The following is a 21,593-nucleotide window of genomic DNA, read 5'->3' as shown; positions in this document are numbered from 1 at the left end:
TGGCCCAACTCTACTCACACAGTCTGTTGGTAGAAGGTCATTTCTAGCTAGAGGGGCATAATTTTAAAATTAAATTAGATTAAAATTAGACAGTTTCAGGATTCAGTATATTTTTGAAGTTTCATAATAGATTTTGTGTTAGCTTATAATGGTGTAAATCAGCAGTAACTTGACTGCAGTACCAGAACAACTGCAAACAGCTAATACTGCTCTTCTCCTTCCCAACAAATTACCTGCATATATTGGAGGAGAGTTGTTTCCAAACTGCAGAGATGCATTCAGATGTGACTGCATGCCTCACCTGAGGGACTCTTTTACTTTATGTGTGAATTGTGAAGTGAAGCTATTCTCCACTTTGCCAAATTCTTCAAATAGCACATAGCATAATGTATTTATAGAGAGTCTATCTCTTGGGCAAGCTGAAGCGGTGGAAATTGCCTGGAGAAAATTGAAACCCTGATAATTGATTTTGCTTGCTCTTAAGGTTTCAAAAGACTTGAATCTTTCCAAGAATAAATCAAAAGCTGTTCAGTAGCAAACCATGGGGAACTCCTCCAGATTCTTAGAGTGGTTTCCTTGCTAAATTTCAGAAACTATATTCTTACTGATGTAGATTAAGAATTAAATTATTTGCTTAAAATAGCTAAGTCTGTTGCCTGCTGGGATTTTGTGTGTCAGCTAATTTGGCTGTGTTATTAACTGCCATTGGTAGCCAGGATCTTTGAGCTGAAGAAGAAAAAAAACCTGGCAAACCTTAGGTATATGACAAACCCTTCAGGCCATAAAATCTTATTAGATGGCAAATCATAACCTCCCAACCCTTTTGAGATTGATTTGGAGCTAGGAAATCTGTAGAAAATTGATGCAATGTGGAACACCTGCTTTGTGTATGCAAATAAATGCAAATATGGGGGGAGGGGGTTTGGGGGGTTTGTTTTTTTTTTCTTTCATTGACACAGTACTAAGCAAGAGAGAAATGATTCCCAAGAGGTCACCATGCAAAATGTCTGATTGGTCCAGATGTTTATGACATTTCTATAGAAGTAAATTAAACCCAGTGGAGATCGATCTTGACAGACTTTGCATTGGGATCTCGCAGGACTCTCCCAACGCTGGTTCAGTTGTTGCTGCCCACAGCTGGGAAACGCTGCCAGGCTCTGCAAGCTTCTGACTTCTAGACCACTGCCGACACTTCACCGTGCTTCTGTGTCTCAAGACCTTTGTAAGGGCTCTTTCTAAATTCTAATTATACGTTTTATGTTATAAGCGTTTCTAAATTCTTCATACACGCTATACTTTCATTATATGTCTTACATACCTGCTTGCTACTATGTATTATCATAAGTATATTATATAATATGTAATGGCATAAGTATATTATGGTACATATTTAAACAGAATGGATCGATTTTATTTCCAATATAATTAAGTGAAGTAGTAGTATTACAGGAATTGGTTCTGCCCAGGTACAATATAATTTAAAGACTTGTATCTTTCAAAAAATAAACCAAAAAATATTCTGCGGGAAAGTTGTGAAGAACTCCTTCAGGTTCTTAGTGGGGTTTCCTTGCTAGAATCCAAAAATGATGTCCTCACTGATACAGATCTGGCACTGAAGCGGCAGTTCCCTGCAGTCTGCTGCATCCCCAAGTGTGACGTGATCGGGAATGGTTGCCTCCAGATTTTCCTGTGCTGCTGGCAAGCAGGGTCTCGTGGAGCAGAGCAGCTACGATTTGCAGAGGGGTGCAGATAGCTCTTTTCTGGCCAGTGCAGAAGGCAGGAGAACCTCTCCAGCCTCTTCACCTTCTGCGAAGAGACTGGCCTGCAGGCCAAATCAGGCTGTATGGCTTGCACGGGACATTAGGGCTTCTGCAGAAATTAAGCTTTCATTCAGGTGGAAGAAATAAAGGCTTGACATTGCTCATGGTGAAAAAGAAACCCAAAACTTTTTAAAGTGCCTTTAACCAACACTTCAGAGAGAGTTTGCATTTTTTAAAGCCCTTGAGTGTTTGAGAGGGAGACTCTAAACTTGAGCTGCCAGTCTTTCACCTAAACCTTCCCATGGCACACAAAAAGAATACATAAAACTCCCAAAAGTAACTGTTTCAATGCCAATGACATTAGCACTGGAGGGAGGGGAGAGCATCAGCAGGTGAGAGCTGAATGTTGCTGTAGAGAAAAATGGCCCGGGGAAAGAAAAGAAAAGATATGCTAAAAAAGATAGGAAGAAAACCAAAAAGCTTCAATAGCATTGACTTAATTATTAACTTGTCCTTCCATTTGGTAAGGCTGAATGCATTGAATATCATATAGAGCAAGTGATAAATATAGGTAGAAATTTACTTATTAGATTTGTTTTCCCCTGGGAAGCCTGTTTCTTTAGTAGGTTTACACTGCTGATGATTATATTTAATCCAGAAACAGGCTGCAAGAAAAGCAATTTCTGTGTAACCTTACCAATGACACCAGTGGAAATGCCACTGTGTTCCAAAGAGACTGTAGGGTTATGGATATGCAATCCAGCTCACAACTGAACACAACTGAAAAAGAAATTCAGCCCTGTTACAGGAAATTCTCGAGGAGTGGTCTAGCTTTACTATGGGGAAGGTACATTCCTCCTCTTTCTCATGGATTAGAGAAAGCTTTTTTTTCCCCCTGTTCCCCAAAACAGGGACATGAAATGCCCAAAGCATTGCAAAAGCAGAACTGTCAGAAGCAGTGCAGGTTTCACAGCGAGCATTTTCAGCCAGCTCTCTCCTCAGCTCGCCAGATGCAACCATCCCAGCGCACAGCGTCAGAATGCTGGTCCTCATTCTCAGCATGTAAATCGACTGCGTGATGGTTTCAACGCACCCCTCTAAATTCCTCAGTGTGAGTTTCCCTTTCCATTCTTAAGGTGGTTGTTTCAATTCACAGGTCAAAATCCAACAGATCCCTTTTAATCTTCCGGAGCTACACACACATTCTCCCCACATACTCCAGGATCCTGGTTTTATTTGGTCCTTTCTGTTCCCTGACTGTACCAGAGCCTGTTTTCTTTACTTGCATATCTAGGAACAATTCAGAACATGTAGCTTTGGATTTCTTTTAGCTAATTTTTATAATGATAACCCCAGCTAACTGCCTGTTATCAGTATGCTTTGATGTCCCAGGGACATGACCACGTTCCCACTGCCCAGTGAATCCTTGCATGTCTTTTGAGCTGCGATAAGGGTCTGTGTGCATCCTGTCAGGCTGTTGCAAAAATGAGCTAACAAGTAATAGCTTTAACCCCAGTGAAAGAGAGCAAAGCTGAACGTGTCTTGCCTTGTGTTTGCCAAGGAGTGAGCATATGCCAGCGTAACTTTCTGCAGCTCAGCTGTTGCTTAGCTCCTTGGTAGTTCAGTTGTGCATTTTGATCTCAGACACCCTGGAGCTGATTTTATTTCAAGAGAAAAATGAACAAGGGACTCGAACAGGAGAACTCTCCAGTCAAAACAGGAGGAGCACAAGCAGCCCGCACACTCTTATCTTCTCTGGTATTCTGCTCACTCACGCTGCCCTGTCACAAGCAACCCCAGAGCTTTATCTTATCTCAAAACATGTCCAGCAGGTTTCCAACCCCCTCCAAAAGATTTGCAGCAGAAGCCCCTGACCTTGCAAACTCCCTTTCGTTATCCTTAAGTCTGTGACTGCCTTAGGAGCACTACCGAGCCACCACCAGTGTGTGAAGAAGATTCGAAGAACTGATTTTTCCTTAAGCCACAATGTCCACGCATCCCCAGAGAGTATGAGCTGCCTTTTCCGAGTAGATAAATAAGACTAATGAGAAACCACCCCAAGTATGTTCTTTCCACCCCACAGACACTGTCTCCACAAATATAGCAGGACCTTTAGTCCTCTCCAGTGAAAGTCTGAGATGCTGCTACCATATGGACTATTTTTGAGCCAGTAGTTCTTGATACTGTGCCGTCCAGTACCATTTTCTCTTATATCCCTCGCATATCAGGTGCAAAACATTTCTGCTTCTTCTAGTGCCATGCAACAAGGGTTCGGTCTGAAGGCTTACTCCAAATCATTGTAGCATACATGTGTTTTTCTTCCTATTGTTGTTCTAAGCATTATTATTTTTCACTGGAGCCACCTTCAGCACCAGCCTATTGCTTCTCAGTTGTTTGCATATTTGTGCATTAAACTGACCTACATGTCTCTCTAGGGGAGTGGGCAGCAGATGGTCCTTGGGCCATCTGGCATCTCAAGATGCTGCCTGAGTGGCTTGTGGGTCACGGCAGTGGGAGATACCGGTCGCTGGATAAACAGCGTGCAGCTGAGCTCCCTGGGGAGTGCTCTGCTTGCTTGTATAAACAACTTTGAGCCAATGTGAGCCGATACGGTAACACATAGAAAGTAGGTCAGGCAGGTTACCTTGGCAGCAACAAGAACATTTGTTTGAGAGCTGCTGGGATCAGGGGGACAGCTACACCAGCCGTCTCCATTAGCATTGCTGCCCCAATGGGACAAGCTGGTCAAGTCACTGGAAGGGCATCATGGTGGCTGGGGCTGGAGCACTTGTCCCATGAGGAGAGGTTGGAGAAAGTGGGATGTTCAGCCTGGGGAAGAGACAGTTTTGGGGGCCCCTAACTGCAGCCCCACAGTACCTACAAGCTGATTATCAAGATGATAGAGACAGGCTCTTAATTTTCTTCTTCTTTTTCACCACAAGGGCAGTCAGGCAGGAGTACAGACTTCCCAGGGAGGTTGTACAGTCTCCATCCTTAGAGATTTTTAAGACTGATAGAAAGCCCTGAGAGACCTAGTCTGAGATCACAGGTGAGCTTGCTTTGAGCAAGAGGTTGAACTAAAGGCCTCCCATGGTCCCTTCCAGCCACTGAGTCTATGATTAAGAATCAGTCTGTTTTTTAACAAATCCTGCCCAAATCCCAGGTTGCAAAGGGCAGTCACAGCTGGGAGTTCACATTATGGAAAACCATCCCAGTCTTCCTGGTACAGACAGCAAAATTAGACCAAGTTTGACCAATCCATAATCGATACAGATAAATTTCACCCAGCACAACACATCAAGTCATTGAAGGATTAAGACTTAATTTTGAAGCAGCTGTGTATGAATCCTTCCTTTATTTTCTCTTTCTGAGGGCCCGAGTCTCTAATCTCTCATGCTATCTCTGTCGGAGCAGGGAATAGCCAACGTAGCTGGCTCATGCTGCCAGCCAGCAGGCAGCCTCCCTGCTCGCCTATCAGAGTTGATCCCCTGCAAAGCACGCATTCAGCCTCCGCGGTGTTTGCTCCTGCTGTGTCATTCTGTCCTTCCCCCCTTCGCCTCGTCTTCCCGTCCCTCTTCCTTCGGTGGCAGGATTACAGTACCAGTGTCCTGTTGCTGGCGTGCCCTTGTCTGAGCTTTCTGCCTGACTTTTTTTCTCTGCTCAGCTCTTCTCTTTGCTCCGGTAAGTCTGATGAACAGCTTCCTTGCTGTCACTACTTGGTGGCATGGTGCAAGGGCTTTAATCTAAGTACTTCCCTTTGGGATTGTCAGCCCACATTTTCTAGTAATAGACTTAAAAGCCTGGGCACCGTGTGATGTGTGAGGAAAACAGGCAAGTATCTAAGGCTGTGGGTGAAGGTGAAAAATGGTTCTCTAAAGAGTGATCAAAAACATTCAGGCTGACTTTGGTAGAGTTTGCCTTCGAGTGAATCTGGGGCCATGGCTGGTTTGCTACAACAGTAAGTGATCAAGACTCAGATGCCGCATAAGAGGTGAGGCAAGGGACTTCAGAAAGTCTCTGAGTCTTGTTTTTTATGGAAACTGCTGCAAAGCCTCCTAATTTTTGTTCAGTTTTGTACTAGAAATCTGTTCATAAATCATAAAGCTATTCAAATGTAGCATGTAGTTGATAAAGCTGATTTTATCATCACTTTCTGAAGTAATACATAGGACAGTGTCTAGGTTATAACTAGGCACTTGTATTTTTCTGGAGGGTAACTGGAGCTACAGTAGCATGGGCCATTCCAGAGTTTAATGTCTGCTGCTTTGAGGTGTTACTGTAGTTCACTCTGGTGTTATGTCAAGACAAAAATTCAGGTTTTATCAGCATATGCTGGCTGCTGTAATTATATGGAATGCTTTGTTTTAGAGCATTTGTGTTTGTGTGTATGTGAATTTTGAGCATAAAGTGCTAAATACCATTACCCATTTTAGAAGTGCTTAAAATAACTCCTGGCTGCAGAGCAGGTGCCATGTGTCCTTCTGCTGGATACATGGGGAGGCAAGAGCTAAATATAGACCAGTTTGTAAACCCTCTAGAAGTTCAAGCTGCAAGAAGGGAAGGAGGAAGAAATTCCCATGAGAAGGAAGGGGAAGCACTCTGTTTAAAAAGGATAAACAAAACTCTGCAACAGTATGAAAGACAGTCTGCAAGAGAACCTAAGAAGCAGACGTTCGTTTTGTGCTTTGTCCGTGCCGGGACGGTTCCTCGGCAGCAGCGTCGGCTCCAGCGGCGTGAGAGGCAGGCTGACACGGCACCCGGCACGGGGGATGCTTTTCTCGGCAGCAGAGGGATGGCTACTGCTGCTCTGCTAAATCAGGCGCTGGCTTCTGCCGACTGACCTTTTACTTTGGAAGTACTAGCTGATTTCAAAGCACAGCGAAGGCAAATCGTGCTGTAAATGTGAAATGTTAAGGCATAATGGCCAGAGACAAACAAACTCAGCACGTTACCAGACTGAGCTTAGCAGCACACCTTTTTCTGTGTTTTAACAGAGGAGAGAGGAGAATGGAGCAGAGGGTCTCCCACAGTAGGCAGGCAAGAGCACCCTCTGGCTCTCGGGGGTGCTTCCCGCTGTAGGAGAGGAGGACCATCTCCGGAGCCAGGTCTTGTCCGGGCTGGGGCAGCCAAGAGCTGAGGCACAGGTAATAGCAGCACCCAAAACAGATCTCAGCGGTGACTTGCAATTCCATCCCACGCTGACTCCAGCCTGGTTTGCTCTACTGTTGCTGGTGGCAGGGACAGGCTTGGAGTTTTAAACACGCTGCGAATCAAGGTGGAAAAAACACCTAGGATCTGGGCTTGAAATTCGGTCTGTCTCTCTCTCAAGCAGCTCAAAACTCCGAGGCTGATGTAGGAACAAGGCATTGTATGGCTGTATTAACTATACTTTCCCATTAAAATGAAACCACATTAACCCTCTGGAGTGACTATATGTAGGCAGCAACCACGAATATCTGAGATCAAGCTTTCATCCAAAACACCAGGGCCATGAAAGATACTGATCTCAGGGCTGTGGAGCAGGTCCAGAATTTGGAAGTGCAGGAGGAAAAGAGTAAACAAGATCCAACACTCAGACTCAGCCAGATAACTGGTCAGTCCTCCCCCTCGCCATGAAACAGGTAAGGCTCTGTTGGAAATTCAGGTGCCTGGAGGCAACGGTAATGGTAGCAGGAGTCACAAAACTCAAGAAGTGGATAGTCTAAAATAGGGCAAGTCTAAAATTCCTTGAGGAACCAAGGAATTTCTCTTCTGGGCTCAGTCACCTAATTTTTAGACATTACTGTGTCTAAGATAGCATATAAAGTAAATACTTTGGGTCTTGCAAAGAAGTTGGCACCATAAGTCTTTTCTGGCCTGATAAGGAAGAATTCCTGATGTACATCAAGGTTAAACAGGCTGGAGCACAGGGAGGACCAGGGCCAAGTGCAGTAAAATCTCCCGTTATCAAAGGCTGTAAGCGGGCTGCTCTCGGCAAATGAGAGCTGCCCTGTCTCCCTAAGTATAAACTCTGTGACACTGGGGAAGCCGTTACGCAAAACAAGGTGCAGAAGTCTTAACAGGCATTGTGTTTGTGCTGGAAGTAGTTATCAGACTGGTTTAGCCTGAAGGAGAATGGAATAAAATGTTAAAATACTTATTTGTGTGTGTAAATGCCCAGTATGATGCAGTGTGAGCACCCTTGGGTTAAAGGTTCGTTGCTGGGTATTTCTGTGGTTCCTGCCTGCTCACCATTCCAGGCTGGTGGCCTGAACCTCAGCAGATGTGAATTGCCATGGTTTCAGAGACTGATTATAACTAATCCCTTTCTACCCAGCAATGTGTGTTAGAGAAGATTTCCTGTGAGGCCAGCTTTTAAAGATCGTGTCCTTGGTTTTAAACATCCAGCTTCTCTTTAATTCGCCCATGTGTTTCACTTATTACTGAGAAACATCATGCATAAATCAATCGCCGCTGTTGATTTAGAGCCTACTGTGTTTGCAGGCATGCTTCATGATTCATGTAGGAGGAAACTTTTAGCTGGACAGTGCTGCTCCATGAGTGATGCAGCTGGTAGTTGGGAAACAGCCAAGGGAGAGAATCAGGGTGCAGGGAGGAGCCCGTCATCTTGTGCCTTCTTACAAAGAGAGGAGGGAGACGGGCAAAAGAGAAATTCATGTTTTGAAATGGAGCATTTAGCAATCCTGTTCTCCTTCTGTGATGAACATGTTACAAAAATAGCTAGTTTAAATTGGGGATGTACTTTGTGAGCCTTTTGTTCTGTCTAGACAAGAGCTGGTGACCCTGGGTTTTTTAGCTGATTGATCGCCAATTGCCAATTAGCTCAAATTAATAAATGCAATTGTAAACACTAGTCTAAACATGTCAGAAATAAACACATATTTTGTGGAGCTTGTGGCTTAGCATTTACAGTAATCTTACTGACCTTGAGTTAATTGGCAGTCAATTAACTCTAGTTGAAACAAGATCACAAACTGTAGTCTAACATTCATGCTATCTGGAATTATTTACCTGAATCGCACATGCAGGGTCTAATCTTTCAATGTAAATGAAACTCAATATGAATCCAAATCAGATGGATATAATTTTACAATCGTGTTGCGGTAGCATAATGACTATGCCACAAGCAGGATAGAAAGAATGGGATGCATCTGTCTGACAGGGTCCATGGGACCCGGTCCAGCCACCTTCCCAAGCCATTCCTGCTGGTGAGTTGTACCCGTGGGAGGACTGCAGAGGCATGGATTTGTAGCTTAGTTTTCAGGCACGTATTGAGCCCCACTCAGAGCTTTCAATTATAGGCCCACAATTAATTGCTTGGGAGATGATAAACCACAATATTTGACAATCTTATCTGTCAAATAGCTAGACAATCAAATCTTGCAAAATATTGCCTTAGGGATGGCCATCACTGCACTTCCAAACATCACTTTGACTGGGGAGAGTTTAATAACTGTGGTGGGCTGACCTTGGCTGGATGCCAAGTGCCCACCAAGCCACTGTATTGCTCCCCTCCTCAGCAGGACATGGAGGGGAGAAAAATAAGATGGAAAAAACCTCATGAGTTAAGATAAAGGCAATTTAATAAATCAGAAGCAAAAGGCCACGTGTGGCAGCAAAGGAAAAAACCCAGAAGATTTGTTTTCTGCTTCCCATCAACAGGTGATGTCCGGCCACTTCCTGGGAAGCAGGGCTTCAGTGCATGTAGTGGTTGCTCTGGAAGACAAATATGGTAAATAACAAATGCCCCCACTTCCTCCTCCTTTCTCTCAGCTTTTATTGCTGAGCAGACATCATATGGTATGGAATATCCCTTTGGTCAGTTTGGGTCAGGTGTCCTGCCTGTGTCCCCTCCCAAGATCTTGCCCCCCCCAGCCTACTGGTGATGGAGGGGGAGAAAATGTTGGAGAGAAGCCTTGGTGCTGAGCCAGCACTGCTCTGCCCTCGCCAAGGGTGTGTTACCAACACCTTCCTCCAATACACAGCACAGGCTGTGAGGGCTGCTGTGGGGAAAGTTAACTCCATCTCAGCCAGACCCAATACAATAGCAAACACTGAGTCATGTATTACAGTAAATTACATCTTTCTTATCATGTACTGCTTTTGGCCAAGTTAGTTTATGATTTTGAAAGCTGTAGAAATTTAGACACCATAGAAGATCTACGTAACAGCCAACTGACCAGGGGACAAAATACTTCCCAGTTAGCTCCATGTTTTCAAACCAAGTTGTCTTTTAAAAAAAATAAGAAAGCAAACTCCTCAGATGCTGGAACAGAACTGAGAAAACAATCTTCCTTTCTTCCTTCCCCAATGGCACCATTGTAAAACACATTGTAAACCACAAATGATTGCAGGACTGGTGTCACAGTCAGGGGTTTGGCTATTTAGACCATGGGACTCGCTTTGAGAAACCTGGTCTACTGGAGACTGATGGGGTCCATCTGTCAGAGAAGGGGAAGAGCATTTTTGGTAACAGACTTGCAAGCTGGTGAAGAGGGCTTTAAACTAAAGTTGCTGTGGGAGGGGAACCTCAATCCATCCCACTCCTACCAGTTTGATGCTAGTTCCAGCAATAGATGCCCAGAACTGGGAGAAGGATCCCAGGTCAGCAGGAGAGCACCTGAAGTGCAGCACAAAGGAATTCCAGCCACTCCAGCCAGTAAATCAGCTTCACTGGGGGCCCAGCTTAAATGCCTCTATGCAAATGCATGTAGCATGGGGAATAAACAGGAGGAGTTAGAGAAGTGCACACACCTATAGGGCTATGATCTTATTGGCATCATGGAGACTTGGTAGGATGGCTCCTATGGTGCTGGAATGGAAGGATACAGGCTCTTTAGGAAGGACAGGCAGGGGAGACGAGGAGGGAGTGTCACCCTCTATGTCAATGACCAGTTGGAGTGCATGGACCTCCACCTGGGGATGGATCAGGAGCTGACTGAGAGCTTATGGGTCAGGATTAAAGGGAGGGCAAGGACAGGAGACGTTATAGTGAGGGTCTGCTACAGGCCACCCAACCAGGAAGACCGAGCAGATGAGGCCCTCTATAGACAGATAGGAGCAGCCTCATGTTCACAAGCCCTGGTCCTCATAGGGGACTTCAACCACTGCAATATCTGTTGGAGGGACAACACAGCAGGGCATAAGCAATCCAGGAGATTCCTGGAATGCATTGATGATAACTTCCTTCTTGATGTGACAGAGAAGCCAACGAGGAGAGGTGCCATGCTGGACCTTGTTCTCACCAATGAGGAGGAGCTAGTGGGGAACGTGAAGCTCAAGGGCAGCTTTGGCTGCAGTGACCATGAAACTGTGGAGTCCAAGATCCTTAGGGCAGCGAGGAGGGCACACAGCAAGCTCACTACCCTGGACTTCAGGAGAGCAGACTTTGGCCTTTTCAGGGATCTGCTTGGTAAACTACCATGGGACAAAGCTCTGGAGGGAAGAGGGGCCCAAGAAAGCTGGTGAGTATTCAAGAATCACCTCCTCCAAGCTCAGGAGCAATGCATCCTAACAAAGAGGAAGACAGGCAAAAATGCCAGGAGGTCTGCACAGATGGACAAGGAGCTCCTGAACAAACTCAAACACAAAAAAAGAAGTCTACAGAAGGTGGAAGGAAGGGAAGATATCCTGGAAGGAATACAGAGAAACTGTCCAAACAGCCAAGGATCAGGTTAGGAAAGCTAAACCCCTGATAGAATTAAATCTGGCCAGGGATGTCAAGCTTCTATAGATATGTCAGTGATAAAAGGAAGACTAGGGAAAATATGGGCCCTCTCCAGAAGGAAACGGGAGACCTGGTGACCCAGGATATGGAAAAGGCTACGGTAATCAATGACTTTTTTGCCTCAGTCTTCACCAGCAAGTGCTCTAGTCACACTACTCAGGTCGCAGAAGGCAAAGGCAGGACTGGGAGAATGAAGAACTGCCCACTGTAGAAGAAGATCAAGTTCAAGACCATCTAAAGAACCTGAAGGTGCACAAGTCCATGGGACCTGATGAGATACATCTGCAGGTGCTGAGGGAACTGGTGGATGAAGTTGCTATGCCACTGTCCATCATATTTGAGAAGTTGTGGCAGTCCAGTGAAGTTCCCACTGACTGGAAAAGGGGAAACATAACCCCCATTTTTAAGAAGGGAAAAAAGGAAAACCCAGGGAACCATAGGCCAGTCAGTCTCATCTCTGTGCTTGGCAAGATCACAGAGCAGTTCCTCCTGGAAACTATGCTCAGGCACATGGAAAATAAGGAGGTGATTGGTGACAGCCAACATGGCTTCACTAAGGGCAAATTGTGCCTGACAAATTTGGTGGCCTTCTATGATGGAGTTGCATTGGTGGATAAAGGAAGGGCAACTGACATCATCTACCTGGACTTGTGCAAAGCATTTGACACTGTCACGCATGACATCCTTGTCTCTAAATTGGAAAGACGTGGATTTGACAGATGGACTACTCGGTGGATGAGGTATTGGCTGGATGGTCACACTCAAAGAGTTGCGGTCAATGGCTCGATGTCCAGCTGAAGACCAGTGATGAGTAGCATTCCTCTGGGATCAGTATTGAGACCGGTGCTGTTTAACATCTTTGTTGGTGACATGGAGAGCAGGATTGAGTGTGCCCTCAGCAAGTTTGCTGACGACACCAAGCTGTGTGGTGTGGTCGACATGCTGGAGGGAAGGAATGCCATCCAGAGGGACCTTGACAGGCTGGAGACATGGGCCCATGTGAACCACATGAACTTCAACAAGGCCAAGTGCAAGGTCCTGCACATGGGTGGGGGCAGTCCCAAGCTCAACTACAGGCTGGGCAGAGAATGGATTGAAAGCAGTGCTGAGGAGAAGGACTTGGAGGGTGTTGGTTGATGAGAAGCTTAACATGACCCATCAGTGTGTGCTTGCAGTCCAGAAAGCCAACTGTATCCTGGGCTGCAGCAAAAGTAGCGTGACCAGCAGGTCAGGGGAGGTGATTCTTCCCCTCTACTCTGCTGTCATGAGGCCCCACCTGGAGTACTGTGTCCAGCTCTGGGGACATAAGAAGGACATGAAGCTCTCCTCCAGAGGAGGGACATGAAGATGATCAGAGGGATGGAGCACCTCTCCTATGAAGACAGGCTGAGAGAGTTGGGCTTGTTCAGCCTGGAGAAGAGAAGGCTCCGGGGACACCTTATGGGAGCCTTCCAGTACCTGAAGGGGGCCTACAAGAAAGCTGAAAATGGACTTTTTACAAGGGCATGTAGTGATAGAACAAGGGGTAATGGCTTTAAGCTGAAGGAGGGTAGATTTAGATTAGACACAAGGAAGAAATTCTTCACTATGAAGGTGGTGAGGCATTGGAACAGGTTGCCCAGAGAAGCTGTGGCTGCCCCCTCCCTGGAAGTGTTCAAGGCCAGGTTGGATGAGGCTTTGGGCAACCTGGTCTAGTGGAAGGTGTCCCAGCCCATGGCAGGGGGGTTGGAACTAGATGGTCTTTAAGGTCCCTCCCGACCCAAACCATTCTATGACTCTATGGTTCTGTGATTCTATGATTCGACGATTCTATGATATCATTAAAGGGAGGAACAAAAATCATCTTGAAAAAGAGAAAGAAAGGACTCATGGCTATAAAGAGTACAGAGTCTGTAGTCAAGCAGAAGTGGGGGCTAGTTGCAGGGTGAGACCCAGCTGTGCACCCTGCACCTCTGCGCTACCTCATGCAGGCAATGCAGTGGTGACAGCAGCTCTGCTGGCACTCTGAGAAGGAAGGAGCCTTCTCTACACTGAGTTTTCCAGCCACATGCAGGCAGAGATGCTGTTTCTGCTGGCCCACACCTTGCAGGAGCTCTGGAGCAGGTGCCCAGGACACTCTCACTGACACCCTCGTCACCAGGTCCTGGGTAAGTCGGAGCAGCCGCATCAGGGGTTCTGGATTTGCCTGGCTGGGGGCAGCTGCTCAAAGACATGGGAAAACAATAGCTTCCCTCTGCAAATTGGGAACAAATTATGTGAAATTCACCCCAAAAACCACCATGGACTATCAACCCATGTTACGCCCAGTTGGTTTTACTTCACTGTGATTTATTCTGTATTTGTACTTTGTCAAACAAGCTGTCAACAGCACGCAGCAAGTACAAGAGATGAGTGGTTTATAGCTGTTTATCTTACTCTTTGCTGTTATTGTGACAGTACTGAGCCAGGCCACTTGTAGATCAAGCACCACACCAGGCTCTCCAAGAGCACAACACAATTTTCAGTTTGCTGGTTTCATTTAAAATATTCCTTTTTCTTGATTATTGACTTAAGATGTGCCAACAGGGGAGACATAGGAAATGAAACTGATGCAGCACTGAAGTGAAGCTGCCCATATCGGTAGCCAGCGTCGCAGGTAAACATATCAAGAAAAGTAAACATGTGGCAAATACTAGGTTCAGAGACGGAAGTGGTATAAATGACTCAGGAGTCATTTTGTGTGTTATCACTGGCAATGCAAATAAGAGGTTTTGATTTTTAAGTATTAGTTTTGTGTAGGCTTTTCCTCTTGGAAAGTATGTAATTTGTTTTTCTCCCTGCAGGCAAATCACCTTGGTTGTTTATTCAAGTGTGATGTATTTATCAAGCCAGAGACGACGGATGAGCTGCCATCCCAAATTCCACACAAAATCACTCACGTGCTGGTTGAGCTTTGGGAACAGTCAGATGACTAATTCGGTGTGCTTTTAAATTAACCCTCCATTTCTTTGCTGCCAGGTACTGCACCAAGCATGGAGAATGACCAGTCTCCCACCTTGCCTGGGCAGGACATCCAGGGGCAGAGCGGGGACAAACCAGCCCCTGGCTCGCAGCCCCCCGCTCCAGCCCCTGCAGAGCAGCCGAGCGCCTGTCCCGAAGCAGCCGTGTGCGACATCTCAGAGGAGCTGAGCCGGCAGCTGGAGGACATTATTAAAACCTACGGGTCTGCCGTGAGCCTGATGGAGAGGGAAAGTGCCGCTACAGGAACAGACAGGCCTGAGAAGGGAGAGCCAGGCAGCGTGGAGGATGCGGAGTATGAAGATGCGAATGAGGAGAGTGAGAAAGAGAAGCTGGCTCCTGGGGATGCTTCCAGAGCAAAGGAGCCCTGCGGCAGCAAGGAGCAAAAGCTGGAGAAGAAAATCCTGAAAGGACTAGGCAAGTACTTGTGTACTTACGCAGCCCTTCTGCGAACAGAAGAAAAACCTCCCTGGTCCTTGCTCTTTTCCATGTGGGTGACAAGGACCTTTAGTTACCACTGAAAATTATGGTGATTGTTACAACTTTTATCTAACTGATAATTATTTTCAACAATTACCTGACAGATATGTGTAGGCTGTATCAAATCTTAGTCCTTATAAAAAGACAAAATTCTGGTGTACTATTGGGCCACTCAAACTAGTAAGCCAAAGCTGTGAGTCTGACAACACACTGCAGAAAGTTGCTGCTTAGACAAAGGAAAACCTGGCCTCTTGTATGTGCCTCGTTAAATTTTTTATTCCCCTGCTTCCTCAGGTATGACCTCTCAGCGGTCATAACGGAGCTAAGGGTGCTACTATGTGGTGTAGGAATCTAGAGAACAAATTCACTCCCGTGACCAGGTTATTTTTCATCTAGCAGACTGCCGGACTCACCACGAGCTATGTGAAATAAGCCAATATGCTTGTTCTCTCTGAGCACAGCGCTTAGAGAGCACCTCGGCCGTGGCAGGGCTCCCTTAGCTGAGCTGGAAAGAACTCTCAGCGAGTTTTTGTAAAGTACGTCCTTTCTGCTAGGCAGCCGCTAGAGAGCAATGTAGTTACATCCCAATCTAGCAAACATGTACTTTATTTCCCTTCCTACATTTAATTCCCGCCAATCTTCAAGCCTCTCCTTTGCACGACAACCCAAACCCAACGGCAGATTAAGCCTACAGAAATATCGCTGCAGGACATGCCTATAGACCAGGCACTAAACATAGGACAGAGCAGAGTTTTTTCCCCCAAATTCCTTGAATGTGCAGGAGAAAGAAAGATCCTCAGTTTCTATTACGTTGGCTTTGGTGCAGTTATTGGTACCTCGCCAAGATCGGTGAAAACACTACCAAAGCACAGTTCTCCAGTTGCACTTGCAATGGTTTTCACTCCAGGATTTGATTTTAGCTCTCTTCTACTTTATACTGATGCTGTAGAGAGACCTTAGTGTGAAATAGTGGATTTTTCTCCACGGGCGGTACTCTCGGACCGCACTAGACTTGAAGTAGAAAAGGTCCGGCCTAAATCAGAGAGCAAATTTGCTCTCACAGCCTCAGGAAAGAGGAGCATTTGGAAAAGCACAGCCAAGCCCCTGGCACCACAGCCATCTTTATCTCCAGGGACGTCAGGGACATTTTGCATTTGACAAACAAGTGGTGTTCAAGCTCCAGCTGATACTCGGGGCTGAAATTAATACCAAGAGATATCAGCAGAGAAGCAGCACATAAACAGCTACACAGTGATTTAGCTATGCATGCCAAGATAGTTATTAGACTGTGAAAGCACTGTCTCAGGTATCCATACTCTCTTCACTAAGTCAGGGAACTGATTTACACCATGATCACGTAGCCCAGACCTGGCTGGCAGTACCCACTGCTCTCTGATTGTTTCCATCCACACCATAATCTCCGTACCTAACTTAATCTTCCTCGTGTCTTGTACGGGCGGAGCAGCAGGGGGATGAGAACACCAGCTTTGATCAGTTTTCGCCTACAAAGAGATCTAGCTTCTGGGCCTTTGGGGTCCAGGCCCTTTCCATCCTATTTCAGTCAACTGTACCGTATATATGACTCAGTTGTGTTGCAAAAACATTAAATTAAAATCAATTTATGCAGGACAAAAGCATTTCACAGCCAATGCTTTTGCTAAACGACAGCACATTACTGAGGTCTGAAAAAGAGGAAAATTCAAGCATGTTTGTTCTTATGGTGGGGGTCAGAAATTCATAGCAAAAATTATTCCCTTCCTTCCAAAATCCCTCATTTTTCCTGGAGTTTTTACAGATTTGTGCATCAAACAATCAATTTAATAACAGTACAGCAGCTACAAACTACCTCTACCATCAAATCTCTGCTTCTTCTTTTTTAAGGGAAGGAAGCCACCCTACTGATGCAAAGCTTGAACAAGCTGAATACTCCAGAGGAGAAGCTGGACCTGTTATTTAAGAAGTATGCTGAGCTGGTTAGTACAGCATTGGTTCTTTTCTGTGCAAACTGTCTATATAGGAAGGTATAAACAACCATATGCCATGTAGCATGGTCAAACCTTATGTAGTAGTAGTGTCCTTTCCTGTCAAGTGAATCCCTAAATAATTGTCAGCATTAAATAATCAGTTATGGGTGAGAAGGAGAAAAAAAGTAAAAAGTGAGGAAAACAAGCTGGTCTTTGGGTTAAAAAGTTGATGAGACAAAATATTTGTACTTAGAGGTGAATCTACCAAACCGATCCACACTGGAGAGTAGTGTCTAGGCTCCTGCCTTCACCTTCTGCAAGGAGTTTTGCATACCTCTGTATGCGGGTGTTGCTTTAAATCATGGATCAGTGACTTAATCCAAATGAAGATAATAGGAAGCAGAAAAACAGAAAATAGAGAACTGAGGATAATCGTGAGAGAAAACATGACATAGTGAAATTAAGAGTCAAACCCCTGCCACTATTATGTTACCCCTGTAACTACCTGACTCTCTTCTTTCCACACTTATGATGGGTTATTTTCAGATCAAGTATTTTCTTCTAAGTAGTTAAAGGGCCGTATGGCCACAAGCTGTGGAAATCTTGCAAATGAAAAGGCTGCAGCATTTTACAGTTTGTGGAGTACTGAAAAATGTGCCAAGCAGAACATTGACTTTATAATTGGTTTTATGCACAGATGTGTCCATGTCTCATTATAATGTGAAGTTCAGCTTTTCCTTTTTTTCATGTAAAATCCTCTGATTTCATAAATTGGGCTCAGGCTGTTTATGGTTTAGCTTGTGCTTAAAGGGACTTCATGCCCATGGATTAACTGAAATAGGTTGTCTTCTTCCTCTGTAACGTACTCTCCACTGCATTCGAACATCATTGGAGCACAGTATAAAAGAGGGGTCATATTGCCACTAATCCATGCAGGAGAAAGGTGCTAAAACATAGATGCAGAGCATTCAGTTTTGACATTCTGTGCGATGTCACTAAAATAAATCTTTTCATAAATACAACTAAAACTTGTTGGAGAAAGCTTTACAGTGGTCGCTCAGCACAACCGAGGGGTGCAGTGTGATTAATAGCTTGTCAGCAGCCAGCTGTAGTAGTTACCATTCTTTCTGCTCCCTGTTGTCACCCCATCACACACTTCAGGTCCCTTTTTGCTTTTGCTGAGTTGTTTTCCAGCCAGATCAACTCCCTGGTCCGGTGAACCATGTGGTGACACAAGCACTTGTTGCAGCACAGCCCAGGGGATGGTGCAGCCACGTGCCAGGCTGAGCCGGGTGCCAGCAATGGCTTCAGCTGCTTTAGATAGTGCTACTGCTGCCACTGCCGCCGGTGCTCCGGGACCCTGCACGGCACCAGCGCTTCCCCACAGCCACCCAGCTATATGCTATTTAACTGTTAGCACGTGCCCTGGCACAGTTCAGGCGACGGGTACACCAGAAAATGGAAGGCATCAGGGAAGAGCATGGGCTAGTGTGAAGGAAGCCATGCCTGCGGGGATGCAGGAGGAAGACAGTTTAGCCACTTGGGCAGAAGCCGTGCCGCGTTACTCGTCATCAGAGAACATTTTGTTCACTAATACTGGTGGTTGGGGTTAGTAAAGCAGGCTGTGCTTTACTTCAGCTTTTACCTACAAATGGCTGTTGCAGAATTGCTTGTGACCGGTTTCTTTTCAGAGGTCCTGAGGGTCTCGCAAGTGCTGGGTGCAAGAACTATATACTAATAAATACGAGTGGTGACATTGTCTGCAGTGGGGTCAAGATAAAACATTTTTTTCCTAAATTGAGAGTTTATCTCTCTAGGTCAACCTTCTAAAATCAGAATTCCTTCTATTTGTAGCTAATTTTAGCTAATATTTCACTAATTATTCTTAAAAATTTATCATTGGTGTCCCTTTTGTCATTCCTATTTACCAGTGAATTCCCTTCTTCAGTGCAAAAGTAACACCACGTCTTAGACATTCCTGATAACTTTGAAATATCAGTTTCTAACACAAGTCATTTTTATGGGAAAAAAGAGCTATAAATGCTTGGAAGACTTCTCATATCACGATTAAGACCTATTTTATTCTAAGCCCCCTATCTCAAGCACAGCTTGAGTGAATCATCTAAAATTTGGATAAATCATTATCCGCTCAGCACAGGCTTCGCATGCAAAATGTGAAGCAAAAAGAACCCTTTTTATGTTTTTAAAAGGGAAGGGGAAGGGGCCAAAATCCAGCTTATAAAGGAAAACAAATCTCAGCCTTAATTACAGAGAGTCTAATTTTTCCCTTCAATACTAGAAAAATTATTTTAGCTAGTGCGACTTGATTAGATGTAAAAGCCCCTATTCTGATCTACTGGGTTAAAACCACACAAAACACATGTGGAAAGTTGAACATAAACTGTAAATATACTTCAAGCTGGTGATTGCATTGTTTTGTGGTATGCCTAGCTGCAATTTGATTGATAATACACAGAGCTCTGTACTGTAAGCATAAATTACAGAACATCTGCGGAAAACAGATCCTCGGGCAGAGAAAGTATAAAATATGATGCCTGTTGACTGTCTTCTTTGAGCTGCACGTCGTTCCCCTGCATTCACAAACCTCAGTCATACTGGGGTTAATTATTAATACTAGTCATACCATATTATTAGATAATGTAATCTTAATAGCAACTACTATTATTAAGGTTCGCACATTGCAACTCACGTGCTGCTGTTTTTCAACCGGAAAACATCTGAACTTCAGAAATGTCTCGCAATGTATGCACGCACTCCCGCAATGCAACGAGGAGGGCTGCTGTGCATCGCAACGGGAGAAGAAATCTTTAAAAGCTTCAGAGGTGAAATGCTTCTTTGAGATGTCTATTCCGGCGTTAATTTGCAGTGCAGGAAGTTTTTTCAAAACAGCCAGTAATAGGCACATGTCAGAAGAAATGACCAGTCTATGCGGGGACTGCTATTAGCAATTCTGTTGCTGTCTCTCATCCCCGCTCCAAACGCACCCTCCTCCCCGCCAGCCCTCCAGGCAAGGCAGGAGCCACGCGCCCACAGGAACAGCAGGTTCCCAGGTGAACGTCAGGGACTGTCCATATTTTCTTCAGCAATTACATGGATCCAAAGAGCCTGAAAGAGCTTTGATTCCCTGCAACCCACCCCCGTTGATGGTGGGACCTCCAGAAACACAACTGATGGACAGTCCCATGCGTGCCCATGAGCAAGAGGAGCCTGACAAGAGGAGGTGCCCATGCATCGTTTTGGGGAACTCTTCCCTGAAGAGCATTCTCCTCCATCAGCAGCAAAGGCCCCACACAGACAGCATCCCTAGTCTCCAGCACCTCTTTTGCTGTTGTTTTTTCCAGTAGATTGCTGGCTATCTAGGAAGCCGCTTCTTTTTTAGGAAGCCACAAAGCAGAATGAGCAACTGTTGCGTTATCTCATGATCTGGAGAAATCTCACCTCATAAAGCACTACCAGCTCCTCCAGTTCCTAAGAAAAACTGAAACAAAAATAAAACCTCACAGCTGCCCTTCAGAGAAATTCAAACCAAAGAAGGGAGGGCTGAAATGGTGTGACAAGAGTATTAAAAGTTATGTTCACTCACCCGCACTAGAGCACACTTGGGACTGTTGCAGCGAGAAGGCTTTGGACTCCCTCCAGTTTGCTTGCTCCTCTTCCATTAGTGCTCATAAATATAAAAGGTTTCCTAAGAGGTTAAGAAAGTGTGAATACTTTCCCAAAAGCAAAAGAGCTCATTTTCCTTTCTTTTTTTCCTTTTCCTCTTCATTTTGTTTTAATCCCCATTCCCCACCCAGCTTGAAGAACATCGTGCTGAGCAGAAAAAGCTCAAGTACCTGCAGAAGAGGCAGGCCCAGATCACCAAGGAGAAGGACCAGCTGCAGAGCGAGCACAGCCGAGCCATCCTCGCCCGCAGCAAGCTCGAGAGTCTGTGCCGGGAGCTCCAGAGGCACAACAAAAACCTCAAGGTGAGTGATGACCTTATCAAGGTACCTGGCAGTGGGGAAGAAGAAGGTGCTGATGCCTTCCCATCTTGCTCTAGTACCAAATCAAAGGGGCATTTGCATCTGCACGTGCAATACAGAATTATATGTATGCTCTAGGTTTGAGACCCATTTACATCAAGACTCCTTTATTCCTTGTTTGGAACTACCTGAGCACTTTTGGACTTTGAGTTTGCTGACTTTACCTGTAAGCCCTCCTTGCGTTATCAGGGAGATCAGCACAGAGAAAAACCAGTGGTGCTGACAGATCAGGTCCCTGAGACTGCAGATGTGCAGATGTGAATGCACAGAATAATAGGAACACCAGCTTTGCTCCAGGGGATTCACTGAAGGCTGGAGGGTGGTTTCAGGTAATTTGAGCACTTGGGCATTTTCAAGTGATCTGTGAGGACATTTGCCTCAAGACATCAAGCCTCAAGACAGGAAGAATGCCAATGCTGTTTGTAGAAGTCGTTTGGATTACGAGCATCGGTTCAAAAAGGAAATTTTCAGGAGTGTCAAAAGGCTGGGATCCATATGCCATGTCTGCCTACTGCTTGGTGCATCATGCCATTTAAATGTGAAATTTATAATATGATTATGCTTGAAAAAATTTAGGTTCAAGAAGTATATTTCTGTTGTGATCTTCCTTTTTTTCCAAGTA

At 45.2% G+C, this 21,593-nt stretch overlaps 1 protein-coding gene across 1 annotated transcript in view; it reads left to right on the top strand.

Moving 5' to 3' along the window:
• Positions 1-5,278: 5,278 nt before the first annotated feature.
• Positions 5,279-21,593, top strand: part of TXLNB (taxilin beta) — a 39,893-nt gene continuing 23,578 nt past the window's right edge. The window contains exons 1-4 of the mRNA XM_054819075.1: positions 5,279-5,441; positions 14,485-14,901; positions 16,846-16,937; positions 20,744-20,914. Of these exons, the coding sequence (XP_054675050.1) occupies positions 14,499-14,901; positions 16,846-16,937; positions 20,744-20,914 (666 nt within the window). The 5' untranslated portion in view covers positions 5,279-5,441; positions 14,485-14,498. The remainder of the gene's footprint in view (positions 5,442-14,484; positions 14,902-16,845; positions 16,938-20,743; positions 20,915-21,593) is intronic.

Source organism: Grus americana, chromosome 3 (assembly GCF_028858705.1).
Source record: "Grus americana isolate bGruAme1 chromosome 3, bGruAme1.mat, whole genome shotgun sequence".
Classification (NCBI taxonomy): Eukaryota; Metazoa; Chordata; class Aves; order Gruiformes; family Gruidae; genus Grus; species Grus americana.
Note: the sequence above shows the minus strand (reverse complement) of the source record. Positions and strands in the feature narration are given on the sequence as shown.